Source organism: Aspergillus clavatus, genomic scaffold (assembly GCF_000002715.2).
Source record: "Aspergillus clavatus NRRL 1 1099423829798 genomic scaffold, whole genome shotgun sequence".
Lineage (NCBI taxonomy): Eukaryota > Fungi > Ascomycota > Eurotiomycetes > Eurotiales > Aspergillaceae > Aspergillus > Aspergillus clavatus.
Window position 1 is genome coordinate 2,057,001 of NW_001517101.1, and position 19,282 is coordinate 2,076,282.

The following is a 19,282-nucleotide window of genomic DNA, read 5'->3' on the forward strand; positions in this document are numbered from 1 at the left end:
CTCGTGAAACATCGAAACGACGGACTCAGGCAAGGATTCGTAGAGAACACTTGGGAGGACCGTGATTGCCGGTTTTGGTAATCGCTCACGTGTGGCGGGTGGATTGACGGAGGACGAAGACAATTTCATCAACTTGCATCGCCCAACCTTCATCAATACATCCAGTTTTCATCAAGAACTTGGGACAGCTAGATGGTTGGTGCCTGGGCGTTGTCATGATTTACTGCATACTGTAGTCTTTCATATGAAGTACTTCTTACTATTACATCAATAATGACCCATCCAATGTCATCACAGCACGCTCTTGGGCGGTTTAGTCAAGTGCAGGTTCACCGGCGTCAACGCCTTTCCCCTGAGCAGAAAACCCTCAATATTCTCCATCGCCAAGCGTTCAAATCCCACATGCGTGTCCACCGTACCTCCCGCGTTATGCGACATCATCATCACTCTGCTATGCGTCGCCAGACGCGGATGCACATAAGGCTCAGAGGCATGGACATCCAGCCCCGCGGCCAAGATTTGGCCGTTGTCAAGTGCCTGAAGCAGCGCCTCTTCATCCACCAATGATCCGCGCGCAATATTAATAAACCGCGCCCCGCGCTTGAACCGTCGCAGCCGCTCCGCATCCACCAGCGTCTTTCCCGCAAACGGCGTCGCGACAATCACGCAGTCCGCCTGGCCAAGCAGGTCGTCCAGGTCCGCCACGAACTGTGCGTCCACAGCCCGCTCGAGCTCTGGACTCTTGCGGAAAAGATCGTTGTACGCAATTTTCATACCGAAGGCAGCGTGTGCCTTCTTGGCGATTGTGTATCCGATCTGGCCTAGGCCTATGATGCCCAGGGTGCGGCCACGTGGGTTCAGCGCTGTTAGCGGCGAGTTCTGGTGTGCATCGAGGAACCGTTGTGGGCTCAGTGAGTGTGCTGCCTGGTGCGACCAGGCAAGGTTGCGGAAGACAGCGAGGATAAGGAAAAGGGCCATGTCGGCGACGGATTCCGAAGACGCGGCGGCGCCGTTGCAGTATACAATTCCTTGTTGAGCACGCTCGGCGTTAGTTGGTGGGTTGGAAATTTAAATTCATGCAGGATAAGAGATACTGAGCTCACCATGCTGGGCGAAGACATCTACATCAGCCCAGTCGTAGCCTGCGCCTGCGGAGGCCATGATCCGAACTGATGCCGGGAGAAGCGGTATCAATTCTGCGTCCCATCGTCCCATCTCGCCCCCTGTGTTCCAGAACGGACGGAATATGGCATGGAAATTACCCCAACGACCATCTTTCAGTGCGCGCATGAATTCACCCCGCTCGCGCTCGGCGGCGGTAGGCTGGATGATGTCGAACTCGGACGCAAAACGTTGGTATACATCGTGATTGTACTTTATGTCGTCGCCTAGGTGAAGAACTCGGAATTTGGCTGCCATTTTGACTTAGATTGCCCGTTTTAGGCTTCATTGTCGGTTCTTGAGACCTTATATACTTATATAAAGTATCGTGCCGTGTACTTGGTCTCTGATCAATTGCCGCTTGTCAAAGACCGATAGCCGATGCTGCAGGAATCCGAACTCTACGGGTGAATCTACAAGTCTCGCTTTTAGCTGCCAGAGACCGATGGCATATTTTTTTTGAATCACTTCTGATCATCGAGTACTCTCGAGTGCATGCACGTCGGTCCAATGAATTCTGAACTCTTTCTCCTTGTCACCGTGGAGTTTGATTCCACAATACCTGGTACTCCACCAGACCACTGGATATGGAGTTCTGATCAACCCGCTCATTCTGCCTTCTGATACTCACTCTTTCGAACCGCAATACCCACGGCGGATCCAATATTGGCCCCTCCCAGGATATCAAAAATAGCCACGTCCGCGCGGAGCTCTCTCGAGAACCAGTTCCGTAATTCTACTGCTGCAAGGGAATCCACACCATATTGATGAATGGGTTTATCGACATCAATCTCGGCTAGCGGCAGTGACAGCATCTTGGATAGCTTTATTCTCAACTCTTTCATTACCACTGCCGTGATCTCACCCAGAGACCCGGCGTTCGCAAAAAGAGCTGCAAAATTGGTACCCTCCGAATTTGCCAGAGGGCCAGCACCAAGACCGTTGGCCAAAGTCATCTGCTGATAAAATGGCTTTTTGATCCATTCGGTGGTGGTCAGACCCTTTTCTCGTATCTTGGGTGTCATTCCAACGACGGTCTGCGCTCTCAGCATGGAGGATTTGTCCAAGTCGGGATTGCAGTAAATTTCCAGCAATGCGTGTAGATCTGCTTCGGTGATCTCCTTGAAGACAGAGCTTGCTAGCATCTTCTCTCGCAGCGCGGGGTTGTCCTTCAAAACGCCGAGGGACAGGAACATCCCCAGATCTAATGATACGGCCTTCTCTCCAATCGAAATCCGGTATAGTGCTAAACCATCTTCGAAGGTGTTGCCCGCAGCATATCCAGATGCTCCACGACCCCCATAAATCCCAGCAATGGATGACAACAGTATGAAAAACTGCATGCCTTTTGGAAGAAGCTCGTGTAAATTCCACGATCCTTGAGCTTTGGGGGTGGTGGAACCTCTCCAGGATTCGAATGAAATGCCCTCAAAATGCGCATCCTGATAATAATGTCAGTACTTCCAGACAAGGGTACTCGAGCTGTCTCTTGAATGAGTTTGGTATGGAACTTACACTAACGACCATGGATGCCTGGACACAACCTTTGATTGGAGGCATGAAAACGCGATGCTCGGCAAGGACAGCCTCTAGACGCGTCCGATTCGTGATATCGCACGCGGGAGTAGCAATTGTGGCACCTTTCGCTCTGAGCTCTGCGACTAGTTCATGGGCAGGCGGAGTCTTGGGACCAAAGCGGGATAGCAGGATCAAGTTTCGAGCTCCCCTATCAACAAACCATCGCGCCATGCTTCGTCCCAACCCACCAAGGCCTCCTGCAATGACGTATGAAGCATCGCAGTCAAAGACATATGTCGGCTTAGTGTCCAAGACGGCCTGCGTTGGATTAGGTACGATGCAGAAGACGGAGAAGTTGCGGATTATGGTGTGACTTACCGTAACTTGGTCAGTTCCCCTCATCTCCAGGACAGCCTTGCCAGAGTTTTTCCCACTTTGCATTTGTCTAAATGCGAGTTCAATGTTTGAGATGCCATAAACCTGAAGTGGATGAGGTAAAGAAAGCTTCTTCTCTCTTATCAGTGCCATGACGCTCTCCAGGGCCGCTGTCACGACTTGCGGTCGATCCATTGTCATTGCAGCTAAGTCAACAGCAGCAAAAGTCACATTTTGTTCGAAACAGAGCATTGGAAGTTTCGAATTAGACAGTATATCGTTCTTCCCAATTTCAATGAATCGACCATATGGTGCAATTGACTCCCAAGATGCGATTAGCCCTTCCGATGACAATGAATTAAAAACAACATCCACGCCTTTAGTTCCCGTGAGTTGTTTGACAGCTTTAGCAAAAAGGGTATTCCTGCTTGAAAATATCTGTTCCCCCGGAATTTGGAATTTCTCAACGAGGAGTTTCTTTTTGAATTCGCTCGATACCGTCGTAAAAACGCGGGCACCGAGAAGTTGGGAGACTTGAATAGCTGCTTGTCCTGTTCCTCCGGCACCAGAATGAATCAGGATAGTTTCCCCTGGCTGAAGCCTCGCAATCTGCGTCAATGCAATCCATGCTGTAGCATAAGCGACTGGAAGAGCCGCAGCTTGAGAGAAGGATATTTCATCATCTGGGATCTTGATGACGGTCATATCTTGGTCCAGACGGACAAAGCTCGCGTGTCGACTGGGATAGCAGGCAAGAACTTTATCACCTGGTTTAAATCTGTGGCAGGAAGAACCGACCTTGGTCACTTGCCCTGCAAATTCCGCTCCTAGTGCCTCACTATCCAGCCGACCAAGGGCAATTAGTACGTCACGAAAATTGAGACCGACACTTTTGACTTGCACCTCAAATTGTGTGGGCTTCAGCGGCCCTCGCAATGAAGTGTCCTCGACGAAGTGAATAGTATTCAACAGACCGGGCGAGCCGACTTCAAGTTTCAGCGGTGTTCCAGCGCCGAAGGCTCGTAAAGTCTTCTGCTTCAGCAGCTTTTTGGTTGAAACTTCTTCGTTGATGTGGGTGGCGAGGACTAAACGACCAATGTGCAACATCCCATCCACCTCGGTGTAGTCTGTATCAATAGTCGCCCTGGTGGATAGAGCAGCTTGTATTATTCTGACAATCTGCTTCGCCTGATGGCTCAAGGCCGACCTTCGCTCCAGAGATAGAATCGTGAGTCTCGTTTTGTGGTTCTCCTCTCTGAGTACTCGGAATAGTCCATCCACAAGTCTATACTTGGGACATGGCTGGTCGCCACCTCCACCATTCACCCAGAGTACATCCCTCGTGGACATCAGGAACGATTGGACATGCTGGAAATGCCGTTCATCCATGTCGTAGAGATAAGGGTTGACGCTTTCCAATAATGCAATATCCAGAACATCGGAGGATTCTCGGCTCTTCATATCTTCCAACCCCCTCCGCGTCAACTTGACCATCCCAGCACCTGTGAGCTGGGCTTCTAGTTCTTCTGCCAATTTTCCCTGGACAGAATTGGTAGAGTCAACAATGATATTGATATGTTTTTGCTGTAACATTGGCGCGTGGTTCTCCACAGCAGTCGACACGATCAAGCTGGCCTCCTGGCATCTCTCATCGCTATAATCATTCAGCACAAGATCACAGCCGGAAAAGCCCGTTTCCTTCAGATGTTGCCCCCATTTGGCCGTGTCAACACAGGGATTTTTCCGGCGATAGGGCTCATTCCCTAAAATAGTCAGACGGTAGCTCTATTGGCAGGAAGACTGGGCGCCCACCTTGCCACCAGCCGTTAAACAAACCGAAGACAAACGTTGTCCGAATGGCACCTGGTGTGGTTATCTCAACTAACACAAGCTTTCCGCCCCTGTTTCATATATTAGCCAATATTCTTGAACAGTTGAGTAGGTTGCACTCCTACGTTTTGAGCAGTTTGCGAACGTTTCTTAGACTGGTGGACAGATCTTGGGTAGCGTGCAAAACCTGTGTCAAAAGATTGCATTGCTTAGTCGTTCACAGGTCTTGAAGCTGAAGCTCTGAGGACTTACAAGGAATGCAACCACGATATCATACGCCCCATAATCAAAGCCTTCCGCTCCTGGATCCTTCTCGATATCTAGAGTTTTGAACTTCATACGCTGGCCTTGAGCCGCAAACACTTCTTGCGCCTTGGGAAAGAACGATCCGGAAATATCAGTGAAATCCCATTGCGCATAGCGAGGCACAGTGGGTTTTTTCTCGCCGTTGGTAGACAAGATCTCAGTACAAAGTTTGGTCATGGCGCCACTCCCAGCGCCTACCTCAATGATCTGCATACGTGGGTTCTTGTGGGCTAATGCGTCAAGATACCGCGCAAACTGGCCGATTCTTGGAAGAGAATGAACCTGCAAGAGTCGTGTTAGTGATATTCAATATGTAGGCGTTCCGTGATCGATACCATTTCATAGTACGTATCATCCAACAAATTTGCATCAAAGAGGCGTGCGACTGGATCCACCTCCCCATTGAGAAATTCGAGGAGGTTTTTACAAACAGTGCTCACGAGTAGACCACGCTTATTCGTGCCCTCTATGGCTTTGTGCACTTTGTCGATAAAGCATTGATCGCTCATTCGTTTCCTCCAAGTCTCAGAGCTGAAGGGAGACTGGCCTGATTGTAATGCATCTCGCTGGGCCACCATCCACTCAAGGTACTTCGTCATATGAGGTGGACCTTGACATTTAATCTCTCCAAGAGATGCAAGGACTCGATTGATGTAGGCTGTGACGAGGAAGTCCATTTCAATAAAGTATTGGACTGGTTCTTCGTCGTTTTGCTGGCCGTCCTCGAAAAATAGTCGGCGCTCTTCATCGCTCAGAAGATCTAAATCGGGTTTCCATTCTACGTGATGGCATAGGTCGGCGACCCCTTGGTCATCCGCAACTGGATCCGAGTTCGTAAGCATCGTGACTCTAAGTCCATTGATAGTCAGAAGTACCCGGGTCAAATCGCGGTCTACTGCGGTCATAGAATACCGAGCGTCGCCCACAGCTGACCTATGGGATGTCACATGCGCCTTGATGGAATCTGCTGTCGGGTGGCTGAGAGAACCATTATTCGAAATCCAGACTTGATCAACTCGCGTGGGGACCGCTAAAAAATGCCTCTGTCCCATTTCTGTGACAATAGCAGCCATCATGTGAATGATAGCATCAAGTGTGGTTGGATGAATGGTATGCGGTTGCACCACCGCTGAACCCACTTCATCTGCCCAGCAATATGTTCGGATATCCGAGACAAACTCCCCTTGGAACGCCTCGTTGGCTTTTAAAGCGGCGATGGCCTTAAAAGCCGGACCGTAGTGATAGCCACAGGCAAAGAGATTCTTGTAGAAGTCGTCTGGATCGATTGTCTTTGTGCATGTCTGTATTGCGTCTTGATAGGACCCGATCAAACTTTCCTGCCAGTTGCGCTCAACCTGGCCCTTGGTGTCCAGACCCGCCTCGCTGGTCTCATATACAGCTTGAATAGAGCCTAGGGAGTTTTCAATCCAAATATTGTTGTCGTATGAGCAAATTCGGAACTCATACCAGCCGGTACTATCCGATCTCGCTTCCTTGATCCGCTTCATGTGGATGGTGGTTTCAATGCCTTGCATATGCGTAGGTATATGCAGTGCGGAAGAAAAGACCGCATCTTTGAGGTCGAAACCCGCGATTAATCTATTTGGATCAGCCAGCTGCTTGATTGCCTCCACGGCCATGACTAACATGCCCGCAGCTGGGTAGAGAATGGCATTGTTGATCTTGTGATCTTGCACCCAAGGCATCTCAGAAGTTCTGATGATGTTTCGCCAACTAGCTTCCATGGGGTTACAGTCTGGATCAGGAGTGCCGAGGAGATCTAGTCGTCCATGCTTTCTGTAGCGGTATCCTTTACTTTTTCGACTCTCGTGCCAGTACGTCAATGAATGATTGAACGGATACTGAGGGGGGTCACCCAGAACAGCCCTTGTATTGTTCTTGTCGGCCGCGATCATGTTCACCAACGATAGGTTGATTGGGTAGCCGTAGCAATGCAGACGGCCTGCGCAGTTCAGAGTCGTGATGAGAGCGGATTTGTTGCGCACCAGCAGAGCAAGATATACGATCTCGTCCTGCTTTTTGATACTTTGCAATATATCGCGGCACGGGCCTTGCAGTGCTGAGTGCGGTCCGATTTCCAGAAGATGATTGATGCTTACTGCAAATCGATGACTATTATCAATCTTCCTGGCTGCAGGCCCTGAAAAGGAGCAGATGCGTGTGACAGCATCAGAGAACAAGACTGGCGAGACCAGATTCTTTACCCAATATTCTGCATCCGCCAACTCATCAGGGGACACCCAGTCGCCGGTGACCGAGGACATCAGAACCGGAGCCGTGCTCCTTTCAGGCCGCTTTTCCAAATATCCTATGGCTTTCCGATAGTCACTTGCTATCTCTTGCATTTGGAATGAGTGATAAGCAACGTTCACAGCTAACTTGCGGGAGAAGATCTGATTCTGCCCCAGCAGGTCATGCAGCTCGTCAATCTGATCTTCGTCTCCGGAGACTGTGACGCTTTTCGGACTATTGATGCATGCCGCAGCCAACCTCAGAGTTTTGAAGTGCATCCTCACCATCCCGAGATACTGCTGGGTTTCTTCGTTTGATAATCCCACCGCAAGCATCGACCCTTTCATGGTGCCGAGCTTACCTAGCTTTCCTGCTAAGAGGCCCCTGTAGTATGAAATTTTGAGAGCAGATTGTTTTGAAAGACCTCCAGCGCAGTATCTAGAAACCTTCTGTGAGAAAGATTTTCCACGCTGCAGTGCTCGGTCTCAACTTACGCAGCAGCAATCTCCCCGGACGAATGACCCACCACTACAGCTGGAACAATACCCCAGCTATCCAGCAAATCGACTAGTGCAAGTTGAAGAGCAGTTGATAGAGGCTGGCCATAGGCGGGGTCATTGACATTTGAAGCAGATGCGGGTTTTTCTAGCTCGTCTGTGTAACATTCAATTAATATGCAGACGCACGTCGGTATTTTATAAAGTGCTCAATACTTACCCATGAGCTCCCAGCTGCACCCTAGGGCCTTCAGATATGCTCCAGAATCTAGAACATTCTTTGAAAAATTCGAGTAGCGGTATAATAGCTGGCGGCCCATGGCGTGCCATTGAGCTCCTTGCTGCAGAGAGTCAGTATCAATCATACCCGCGTTCTTGACTATTCCTACCCCTGTGAATACAAAAGCGATTTTCGGGTCTATGATAGACTTTATTGCAGGTGTGAATTGACCCGGCAGGCTATCAAATTGGTGACATGAGTCTCCCAAGGCATAAGTCCGCCATGTGAGATGGGTCCGGCGTTGGCTGAGGGTATGTGCCAAATCGAGCAGATACTGCGGTTGCTGATCGTCAGGCAATTCATTTTTTGAAGAGAGGTATCCAACCCAGGAACTTCCAAGACGTTTGATTCCACCCTCATCCGCAGTCGACCAGACAAGAAGCTGGTGGTCAACTGCCTCTTCGGTGGGATCCAGTGGCAGCTGGCTATTACTCGTCATTTCTCGGAATTTTTCTTTGAGATTGTTCGAATCGCAGCCTTCGATAATATTTCCATGCGTGGGAGGAGCCACGACTGTCTGATGATGACCGCTCCTTATTCCCATGAGACGAAGGGAATTGTATGCATCGTCTAAAACGACGTGGCAGTTGGAACCACCAAAACCAAAGGAGCTGACAGACGCCCTTCGTAGACCGGAATCGGGCCATGGAATAGCTTTCTGCAGTATCTATTGACCGATTAATAGAAGTATCATAGGTTGGACGCGAGTGAATCGACATACCTTCAAATTGAAAAAGTCCTCATCGATTTGAGGTGCTAGAGATTGTAGATTCGAGCTGTTGGGAGGAATGATCGCCTTCTCCAGTGCTAGAATGGCTTTGATGACTCCAGCAACACCGCTGGCTCCTTCGAGGTGTCCAATGTTCGACTTGACGGATCCCCTAGCAATTTCAGTATAGCCTCTCGATCCATGGTATCGCGACGTACACGTATAGTGGCTCTTTCGCTGATCTATATCGACGAAATGCCTTCCCAATTGCTCTTGTCTCAATGGGGTCTCCAATGGGCGTTCCTAGAGATTATTAGAACGGTGTATTCTTCCACTTTCCACTTTCGAGGCTAAATCACCTGTGCCGTGTGCCTCAAAGTACCGTGTGACGGACATGTCTAAACCAGCCTTCTTGTACGTATCTCGGATCAGGCGGACTTGAGCATCTTTGCTCGGCTGAGTGATACCAGGAGTCTTGCCGTCTTGGTTTGACGACGAGGAGCGAATGACAGCTCTGATATTGTCACCATCACGAATCGCGTCGTCAAGCCGCTTGATCACAAGAACGCCCACACCTTCACCTCTTGCATATCCATTCGCACGACTATCGAAGCTGTAGCTATGGCTATCTCGCGACAATAATCCCAGATTGTCCAGACTCATAGTCATTTCCGGGGAAAGTATTACATTGCTACCGATTGCCAGGCCCTTGTTAGATAGTTAGGGCTATTCGGGACGGATCAGTGTTGATTGTAGGGCACATACCATGTTCGCATCACCGCACCATATTGACTGACATGTCAGGTCCAAGGCAACCAAGCTACTGGAACAAGCGGTATCGACTGCAACACTCGGTCCAAGGAGATCAAAGAACCAACTAATCCGATTGGCAAGCATATTCCGTGACGTACTGACGGCTGTGTATTTAGGCATATCCAGCGGATCCTTGGTTTGGAGTAGGAAGTAGTCATCGCTAAATGACCCCGCAAAAACACTTGCCTTGGAGCCTGCAACACTGTCCATGGAGAAGCCTGCGTTTTCTAGGGCGCGGTAAACCGTTTCAAGGACAAGCCGCTGCTGAGGGTCCATGGCCTCTGCCTCGGCGGCGCTCATAGAAAAGAACGGTGCATCAAAAGCACCGAGGTCTTCCTTGAGGAAGTGTCCACCACGCATCGAGATGCTGTCGAGTCGGTTACGGTCGGGGTGGTAGAGGGCATCTATGTTGATTCTGTCCGCGGGAAACTCGCTCGAAACACATCTGCCTTCCAGCAGCATTTGCCAGAAGCCTTCTGGTGATGTTGCATATTCCGGAAATTGGAAAGATAAGCCTACCACAGCCAGTGGAGGGGGGATATTGCTTGGAGAGTCTGTCATAATGGAATGTTATCAGTGAATCGGGAACAGAGCGCGGGGGGGGATCAGGAATGACCCTCGAATGGGACTGTCACTACAACATATTACAATCAAAAGATGATCTTCAGAGTGGGATTGAGGCTGACTCTGATCAGGTGGATGTATGGTTCCTATTTCAACCGAGAACGAACCCGATTAGAGTTTTCTTCAATGGAGCGTATGCGTGTAAGACGATGAGGAGTGGTTGTTGTTGACAGTTAAATTGGAGTCGTGCTGCTGATGCGTCTTTTCTCAAGAGAATACCCTCAGACATCAGCTTAGTAACAACATTCAACGTCAACGCAGAATGCGCATCCTCTGGTATGTCCTATCAACGATCATCCCAAACAAGCGGTTCATCGGATTCTCATCACCAAGCAGTCTTCATGGAGCTGGTATCAACTCTCGGGTAAGCTCGCCCCCATCCCGCTATTCATTCCGATGGAAGAATGACATCCTAACTCGCGTCAACAGATTTTCGAGATGCAGACAGGTACAAGACAACCCATATTCATAGTCGTGAACCCAAACCTGACCATCTAGCCGCGATCCGGTACGAACTTGGAGACAATCACGTCTTCGATTTCGTCGAAGGCACTATCCCGTGGAAAATGTATCCCGGTCCGTCCACTCTTCCCCCAAGCATGATGCCAATGGTTAACCCCGCCGCAGGTATTGAGAAGATCGCACTCGAAAACGAGCCGGTGTTCGCGTACTTCGACGAGAAAGACCCGCGCAGTGGCCAAGCCGCCTACCAGCATCTCGAGGGTTATCTCCGAGCCGAAGGGCCGTATGACGGGGTGATTGCATTCAGCCAGGCGGCGACAATGATCCTGACCTATCTAATTTATATTTTCCACCGGCGAATGCAAGGGCATGATATTGAGGTTCCGTTCAAGTTCGCGGTATTGTTCTCAATTGTGCGACCGCCTGTGGACTATGAGGAATGGCAGCGGGGTAATTTGGTTGATATCAACTTGGAAGCGATGGAGGGCATAGTTGAGATTCCTACGGTGCATGTGTGGGGTGCGCAGGAGATTTCCGCTGCCGAGGCGTACCAGACAAGCATGGTGTGTAGGCCAGATATCAAATGGGTGTACGAGCACCCAGGGGGGCACGAGATCCCTGGATCTGGGCTCAAGCATGCTGTAACGGGAACCGCCAATGCTATTCGCAGGGCGATTGAGACTGCGTCTGATATCTATGAAATTGAAACACAACGATGCTGATGCATTACATGAGAGAAAAATATTTCTGCCGCCCAGCACATCTATAGAAAGGTCATTTGCTCATCCAATCCATCACATTCCCTCCGACAACGCCCAGCGCACCAACTCCGCAATCTTCTCACTCACCACCCCCAGCCGCGGAATCTCATGCCCACCCCCATGATCATAAACCATCCTGATCGCCGGCTGACAAAGCTCCGCCAACTGCAGACCAGCAACATACCTCGGATCCTTCGCCCCATAGACATGCACCGTAGGAATTCCGACACGGAACGGGCACGTAATACCCTCCCCCTCCTCCACCGCTTCACAGGTCTCCGTCCCCGTCCAACGCGCCGATCCCCTAGCCAAAATGGCACTTGCATCGGCCTGCGCTGCCAACGCAGTGCGCGACAACTGGTCCCGCTCTTTCACGGAGGCAGGAACGTCGAAGCCGAGACCCTCGACCAGGGCCAGCGGGGCGCCACCACAGATGAAGATGGCTGCTTTAAAGGGTGGGGGTGCGCTGGGATGGTGTGCACGGTGCAGGAGGAGCAATGCGGCGGCTAAGGCGGTCCCCTGGGAGAACGCCATGACAGCATCGTAGGGCCCGCGGCGGGCGATAAGGTCCGTCAGCCAGGCGCAGGTGGCCTGGACGGCATCTGGGGAGTCGTCTTCCCAGAAGGAGAAGTAGGGGGGTGGGTAGAAGAGATTGATTCCGGGGGCTGGTGCAGAGGGGAAGCGGCCATTGATGAACTCGAAGTCGAGGTTGAGGTCCTCGAGACGGGAGCGGAAGGAGGCTGCGGAGGTTACAGGGCCGTTAGCGAGCTGTGTTGGGTTTGGAGGGGGCGGGGTATCGAGATGTCACGCACAGGTTTGGGAGTGGAAGATCGCCCCGCTGGTGCCTTTACCATGCAGGCACAGCACCCTCATCATGATCTGGACGGAATTGAGCAGTTCCGTAGTACTAGGTTGTTGGAGAGCGAAGGGTGGGAGGAGGATAAAAAGTCTGCCAGGCAGGAGATACATTTGGCTGATGGCAAGATCTGTAAGCAGCTAATCAATGCACTAACCCTGCAGCTTCGCCCCTTCTTATCTCTAAGGGTTACGACATTGATTTAGTGAGTCGATAGAAGATTTTAGATGTGCCACATACACGGATGAAGTCGACTGCCGACAAATCTACAGGTTCAATGGCTTGGGTCGGAAATATATACCCCGATGTGGTCGTATTGAAAACTACCAGGCTCAGGCTTCCACGACATCAAATAAGCGAGCGTCTGAAGCAGCAAAGTGTATCAGAATAACCCCAGGTGTTGAATACTGAAGTGCGAAACAATCAATCCAGTGCACCGCTGAATGGTTGAACATCAGCGAGCTTCACCTCCAATTGACCGCCATCTGCAGTCAGTTCCAAGCCTACTTGATCTCCACGCTGGGGTTGGCACTTAGAGAGAGAAGGGTGGACGGTGTCAACCCGGCTCTGATCTCAGCATCTTCAATGGTGAGCACGGCATTCTTCCCACTTCCGATCCCAAATGCCCGCTTGATTGCCTTCCAGCTCTCCACCAGCAGCAGGTACACAGCCACACAGCCGAAGACGACACCCCATTCCCAGCCTATGCCCTGATGTTTGAAAACAATTCGGTTGACAGCGGGTAGATAAATGACTGGAAATGCGATCACGAAGCCGGCCACCACCGCCCAGAACAAGAAGCGGTTTCTCCAGATAGATTGGAAGACAGAGAGCTTGCTAGGATACTTGACGGGATCAAGATTGAATAGAGATCGGGAGAAATGCTTCACTTCCCAGGCCGTGACAAGGAGGAGGAATGTCAGAGTTGCAAATGTTGTAGCTCGTGCTCGGAAGACGGCATTGCAGGTCTCATTCCAGCCATTGTTGCAGTCGACTCCGAGGTCGGAAACCCCCGTGCCACCTCCATAGATAACGCACACAAATGCTACTAGGCATAAAGATCCCATGAACGTGCCATAGATCATCTTATCCACGATGAGTTCACGAGTAAATACGCCCACCTTCAAATCATGCGGTGGGCGGTACATCAGATCCGGTTGCCCTTCTTCCAGCCCAAGGCCCAGAGCCAGGAACGAAGATGTGACTAGGTTAGCCCAGAGAATCTCGAGAGGCGAGAGCGGGAAGATCGAGCTTCCCTCTTTGTCCTTGAAAGCCAGTGCTATCAGCAGTAGGATCACTTGGGCGATATTTGAAATGAGCAGATGCATGAGAAACTAGAAAGCACAGTGTCAGTCTCTGTCCCTTGTGGCTACTGAGTCGGAGATTGATTTCACCTTTTGAATGTTATCAAACAGTCGCCTTCCTTCTTCCACTGCCTTGACGATAGATGAGAAGTTATCGTCAGTTAGGACCATGTCGGCCGCTTCCTTGGCGACATCGCTACCGTTCTTACCCATTGCGATGCCGACATCTGCACGTTTCAAAGCAGGTGAGTCGTTGACCCCATCACCGGTCATCACACAGAATGCACCCCGACGGTGCATTGCCTCCACCATTCGGACTTTGGTAGTGGGACTGCATCTAGCAATGACCAAAGGCAGTTGCTCGATTGCGTCAATTTCGGCATCGGAGAGCCTATCAAATTCCGCGGCAGCCATAACCAAACGAGTGGAATGAGCATTGACCATGGGATCGAGGATGCCCACCTCAGAAGCGATCGCGGTGGCGGTTTTGATGTGATCACCCGTGAGCATATGGACTGTGATTCCAGCCATTTGACATGTTCGCACTGCAGCGGCTGTCTCAACCCGAGGGGGGTCATAGAGTCCAACAAGACCACAAAACTTAAGATTGGACTCAGCCCTGTTGCGCGGGGCCAATTCGGTTTCTTCGTCCATAGCTGCTGTCTTGTACGCAACACAGAGGACACGAAGCCCTTGTCCGGCCATCCTATCAGCCTCGTATTGGATGGCTTCTTTCTCTCCCCCATCGATGGCCAAGCCGGGAAGGACAGCCTCTGGTGCTCCCTTTGTATACACTTCATTGATACCGTCCCGCGGATTATGGTAGACGACCGTCATCCGCTTGGTTGATGAGTCGAATGGGTATTCAGTATGGAGATACATCCCTCGCTTTTCCAGCAAATGCATCTTTCCATAACCGAATCGCAAGGCCAGGACGTTGAGTGCAATCTCGGTAGGCTCACCGACAGCAGTCCAACTCTGACCAGATTGCCCTTCTTCAAGCGAGCTAGATGGTACATCGTTTTGCACGACCGACATATTGCACAACGCAGTGGCTGTGAGGAACGTGGTGAGTGCAAGATTGGAATGGAAGATCCTAGGGTCCCAGTCAGTACCCGCCAACCGGACTGAACCACTTGTGGGATCATATGGATCAGTGGTCCCGTCGACTGTCAAGGTGCCAGCACCCGGAATCCAGGCTGTGCGGGCAATCATCCGTCCTTGCGTCAGCGTTCCTGTCTTGTCGGAACATATATTTGTGACACCTCCAACGGCTTCCAAGCATTGGAGTTTCCGTACAATGACGTTCCCCTTGGCCATTGCTTTTGTGCCTACTGCCATGGTAATCGTGAGCACAGCAATCAATGATTCCGGGATGACTGCCACTCCTATGGCAATTCCGTAAATCAACACCTCGCCTTCGATGTGCCACTTGCTGGCAGAAAAGACTATAATGGCCAAGAGGATTGCGAGAGCGAAAAGCAGAAGGGCGAATTTGCTGAGCTTTACCTGAAGGGGAGTGCCCACTAATCCGAGAATGCTCTCTGCTGTGGACTTGACGTAACGGAAAGTGTGAGTGAGCGTGCTGTGATTCTCGTCCTCGGGCTTCTCTTGAAGGAGTTTGGCGATCTTGCCAACCTCGGTTCTCATCCCAGTGGCAGTAACAATCCCGATGGCTCGTCCTTGGGTCAAGCTACATCCAGAATATGCCATGTTGGTCCTGTCTCCGATAGGGATGTTGCGAGACGTCAACACAATATGTGGTGTTTTTGTTACGGGGAGAGATTCGCCTGTCAACAATGCTTCATCCATTGAGACATTCGTTCCATCGATGAGCCTCATATCGGCAGGGACAATGTCGCCGACAGCAAGGTGCACAACATCGCCAGTCACAACAGACTCGGCTGGTGTAGACACCACGCGTCTGTCTCGAAACACTTTGCATACGGGAGCCGAGAGTCGGTGCAGGGACATTATAGTCTTTTCCGCTCGATAGTCTTGCACGAACCTGCGTTGGAGAGATCAACTCGAGGCCCTCATAATCCTGGAGGGGCTTTCTTACCCTACAACAATGTTCAAGACAATCACAGCTGTGATGACACCACCCTCGATGTAGTCATCAATACCAAAGGAAATGGCCATGGTGAGGAGAAGAACCTGAATATAGCATGTTAAATCATATACCGCATCAGAGCTTGATTAGGCTTGGGCGTGTGGCAGTATAGGATCTCCGTACAATAGTTAAACTGTTTGACACTTGCCTCAGCAGTACTTTCCAGGTCGATATGCCCTCGATCTCCTGGACCCTGTTGGGCCCATCACGTTGCAGGCGCGCTGCAGCTTCTGCGCTTGAGAGACCATTTCTAAAAAAAGAAAACAAAAATAGCGTGAGTGACAGTGCAAGATGGCTGGGTATGTTTGATGTAAAGCGCACCGAACGTCAACTTGCAGAGTACTTGCAACCTCTTCAGGAGTAATAGTGTGGGCACTGTTCGCTGTACCCCCGTCATCCTTTTGTAGAGAAGCGATTGCCGAAGAGATTGTGTTCCCGTCGGATCGGAGTGTTGAGGTTTCTCGAGTAGCAGGATACCCCAGCTTCTCATGGCTGAGCTCAGGCTTTACTTCACATTTGTGATGGTTTGAAACTGATTTATCCGTGTCCGTTAAAGGACATATAGGAGGTTCTGTCGACTCCTCGACATCAGGCGGAGACGTTTCAATGCCCATTCAATAGAAATCAGTGCTGACTGAGGAAGGGATGGTGACGGATGCACTCCTGAAAGTAAGTGAAGGGTGAGAGAGGTGGCTGAGTGTCCCTGATGATCAGTGACCGGATGGGATCGAAGCTGTGACAGAAAGCAGGGGACAAGCGTTGAGATATAACCCAACACGCAGATGGGCTGAAGTTGGTGGTTGGAAGAGCGAGATGGCGTCAACCGGAGACCTGTGAGGGGTTGCCATGCCTTTCATCGTCGGCAGCGTTGAATATCATTGGAAACTGTTGGAGCATTATCTTGGCCGATTTCATGCAGAGCTCACGTTCTGCCGAGTGCCAATGACGATGAGCGTCAGAGGGCTGGGTTCTGGGACCGCTAGAGGCTAGGTAGGTTGGGTGGTGGATTGGCTAGCTGTTGGATTGGATGATGGACGATCCGGGGAAGCCTCGCCGAGGCCAACTAGAACTGGGGAACTGTTATGATTCGTTCCCAGACCCAAGGAAGGAGGTGATTATTCAGGGCCAAGGACTGCGGACTCATTTGTTGCTGAGAATCATGACTGACTCTCTTGTCTCTCCGTGGTGATCGGTGTGAAGACTGAAGACTGCTGAAGACTGAAGAGAAGTTGGTCGGTGTTGGAGTTGCACCACGTGAGCACCACCCAGGATTGGACTCGACGATTTCTTGACAGGTTGAACGTCCAATAAACAATCTCTCAACCAATAATAATAATAATAACTGATCACCCTGATGAAAGTGAATTCAGCATGGCGCACAGATGATTTCTCGAAGACGTTGAGAATCCATTCCTTCTAGGGATGCTCACAGCCACTTTGCCAATGTTCTCGGCTCTTGGAGCTGTCCTCGCCTCAAAGATGCAGCTTGCAGCAACAGTAGATACGTGGATGATTGTTGCTGGTCGCTAGGCCAAGATCTCACCTGATTTTGCCTCGATTATCTTGCAGGACTCCTTAGATTTATCTAGTTATCTATCTGTTTGTTCCCCAACATTCTCTCGAGTCTCCAGAGATGTCGATGCATCAAACGCAGAAAAACGCACGTGCCTTCGGGGTCATTACGGGGTCTCTCCAGTCTCTTCAGAGCATCCTCTTTGATTCAACCAAACCCTCGCCCATCAGTTCTATTCTTGTCCCTCGAATCACCCAGAAGATAATGGAAACTGCCTATACTTCTCTTTCTTATCATATCAATCAGATGTTATTCGCCCTTACTGGCTTGCTTCTTCAAAAGACATATTCTGTCCTGCATGCTGGGAAGCCCAACTCTGTCTTCCTTGCCAGCAGCCATCTATCCCTTGCTATTCGGCATCACGGGATTAAAGCCCTTTGGACGTAGGAGATTGAGAGAATTTTTGTTTTGATGTCTCATTAACGGACCATAACAGGCAGCAATGTATGCCTGGATGGGTTTTCACCACTACACTCACTTCACCTTGGTCGAACCCTTGATATTCGGATAGGGCTCATCAATCCAAGGAGGGTTCTTACATCTATCAAGCAGCCATGACTTATACCTTCAGGGCCACATATCCCTCAATATCTCAGGGGCTACTTCCCCTCTGAACCGCAAGCAACCTGCTTGTTGCTCTCAGATGTCCAGATGCATCTGGATAACGTATAAAGCAGCCCGTAGATTGAGAGAGAATTCTAGATGAGATCGATAAAACCGTCTTCTATACACTCTTTCTGGTTGTTTGCAGATCGCGTTGTTTTCACACTTCCTTTATAATAGCCACTTTTCTTTTCACATTCACAAGAGGACTTGTCAGCTAGGTTGGACCTTTGAGGCAATACGGCCTATCCACTACAATGAAAGGAGGGAAGAGTGAATAATGTGGTTGTTATAATTCGGGTAGTAGGTGACCATGAACCCTCACATAAATTACCTGGTCATGTACAGTGGCACCTTCTTTCTTGCCTTCAAAGTGGCTGTGTGGGCCATTCCAAACGGATTTGTATCGGACAGACAAGGTCTTGTCTATAAGCAGTCGCATACCCAATCGTTGCTCACCCCGGCTGCTAAAATGATCCTGGTTGTGTCTACTTGAATACAGCATCACTGAAGGCATTTCATCGTCCATGTAGGATAAGTCATACCATGTCATGCCATCTTCTCGGGCAGAATAATGCCCTTCTCCCCGCTGATCTTGACTCCTCCAGAGCTTGATGGTCAGCGAGGGGTCTGACTGGGTGGTATTTTGAAGGAAAGCGGTAGCCTCTATGCGCAAAACATCTCAATTGTGTGGCAAGAGACATATGTGGTATAGACAGATCAGAGAGGAAGAGACGAAGGTAACGGGGAATAAATGCTTAATTTGGGCAACAGAGGGTGAATATTCGCAGTCGTTACACCCAGAGGAAGAAAGGCTAGACACAAAAGCCAAGAATCAGGCTCTCAAAAACCCTTTTAAAATTGCGAAGGCTATTCACCTCGACCCATTCCTCTTTGCTGTGCAATCCTGCTCCCGAGGGACCATACACGATGGCAGGGACACCCACTTCACTTAGCAGAGCTGCGTCGCACCAGAACGAGACACTGATCACTTCTGGACGCAGCCCTAGCACACTCGACGCGCATGATATAGTCCTCTGTACCACAGAATGACTCTCTGGCAGCTTCTGGCTAGGTCGAGACACGGTTAGCCGAGGTGGAGCAAAGCGGAAGCGAGGATTCTGTTTCTGAATCTCGCTCAACAATGTTCTCATGTCGTCAAGAATGGATTCACTGGACTGCACGGGAACAGTTCGGAATTCCACCGTGATGGTACATCGATCGGGGTATGAGGACGGTTCCTG

At 50.4% G+C, this 19,282-nt stretch overlaps 5 protein-coding genes across 5 annotated transcripts; 1 reads left to right on the plus strand and 4 right to left on the minus strand.

Moving 5' to 3' along the window:
- Window positions 1-291: 291 nt before the first annotated feature.
- On the minus strand, window positions 292-1,419 carry ACLA_094590 (D-mandelate dehydrogenase-like dehydrogenase; the record flags this gene model as incomplete). The annotated part of the gene is made up of 2 exons (XM_001273184.1): window positions 292-1,028; window positions 1,104-1,419. 2 exons carry the CDS (start codon window positions 1,417-1,419, stop codon window positions 292-294), a joined length of 1,053 nt encoding a protein of 350 aa, XP_001273185.1.
- A 350-nt stretch (window positions 1,420-1,769) lies between these two features.
- On the minus strand, window positions 1,770-10,303 carry ACLA_094600 (type I polyketide synthase; the record flags this gene model as incomplete). The annotated part of the gene is made up of 14 exons (XM_001273185.1): window positions 1,770-2,603; window positions 2,677-2,997; window positions 3,058-4,817; window positions 4,867-4,955; window positions 5,010-5,071; window positions 5,137-5,472; window positions 5,526-7,881; window positions 7,938-8,097; window positions 8,161-8,281; window positions 8,330-8,887; window positions 8,942-9,101; window positions 9,148-9,232; window positions 9,289-9,637; window positions 9,695-10,303. The coding sequence occupies 14 exons, from the start codon at window positions 10,301-10,303 to the stop codon at window positions 1,770-1,772; spliced, it is 7,800 nt and encodes a 2,599-aa protein (XP_001273186.1).
- Window positions 10,304-10,932: 629 nt separating this feature from the next.
- Window positions 10,933-11,550, plus strand: ACLA_094610 (uncharacterized protein; the record flags this gene model as incomplete). The annotated part of the gene is made up of 2 exons (XM_001273186.1): window positions 10,933-10,942; window positions 10,994-11,550. The coding sequence occupies 2 exons, from the start codon at window positions 10,933-10,935 to the stop codon at window positions 11,548-11,550; spliced, it is 567 nt and encodes a 188-aa protein (XP_001273187.1).
- A 72-nt stretch (window positions 11,551-11,622) lies between these two features.
- ACLA_094620 (putative EF-hand calcium-binding domain protein) lies at window positions 11,623-12,462 on the minus strand (the record flags this gene model as incomplete). The annotated part of the gene is made up of 2 exons (XM_001273187.1): window positions 11,623-12,329; window positions 12,402-12,462. 2 exons carry the CDS (start codon window positions 12,460-12,462, stop codon window positions 11,623-11,625), a joined length of 768 nt encoding a protein of 255 aa, XP_001273188.1.
- Window positions 12,463-12,948: 486 nt separating this feature from the next.
- On the minus strand, window positions 12,949-16,476 carry ACLA_094630 (putative potassium/sodium P-type ATPase; the record flags this gene model as incomplete). Its single annotated transcript, XM_001273188.1, has 5 exons — window positions 12,949-13,779; window positions 13,840-15,757; window positions 15,812-15,906; window positions 15,986-16,112; window positions 16,184-16,476. 5 exons carry the CDS (start codon window positions 16,474-16,476, stop codon window positions 12,949-12,951), a joined length of 3,264 nt encoding a protein of 1,087 aa, XP_001273189.1.
- Between the last annotated feature and the right edge of the window lie 2,806 nt (window positions 16,477-19,282).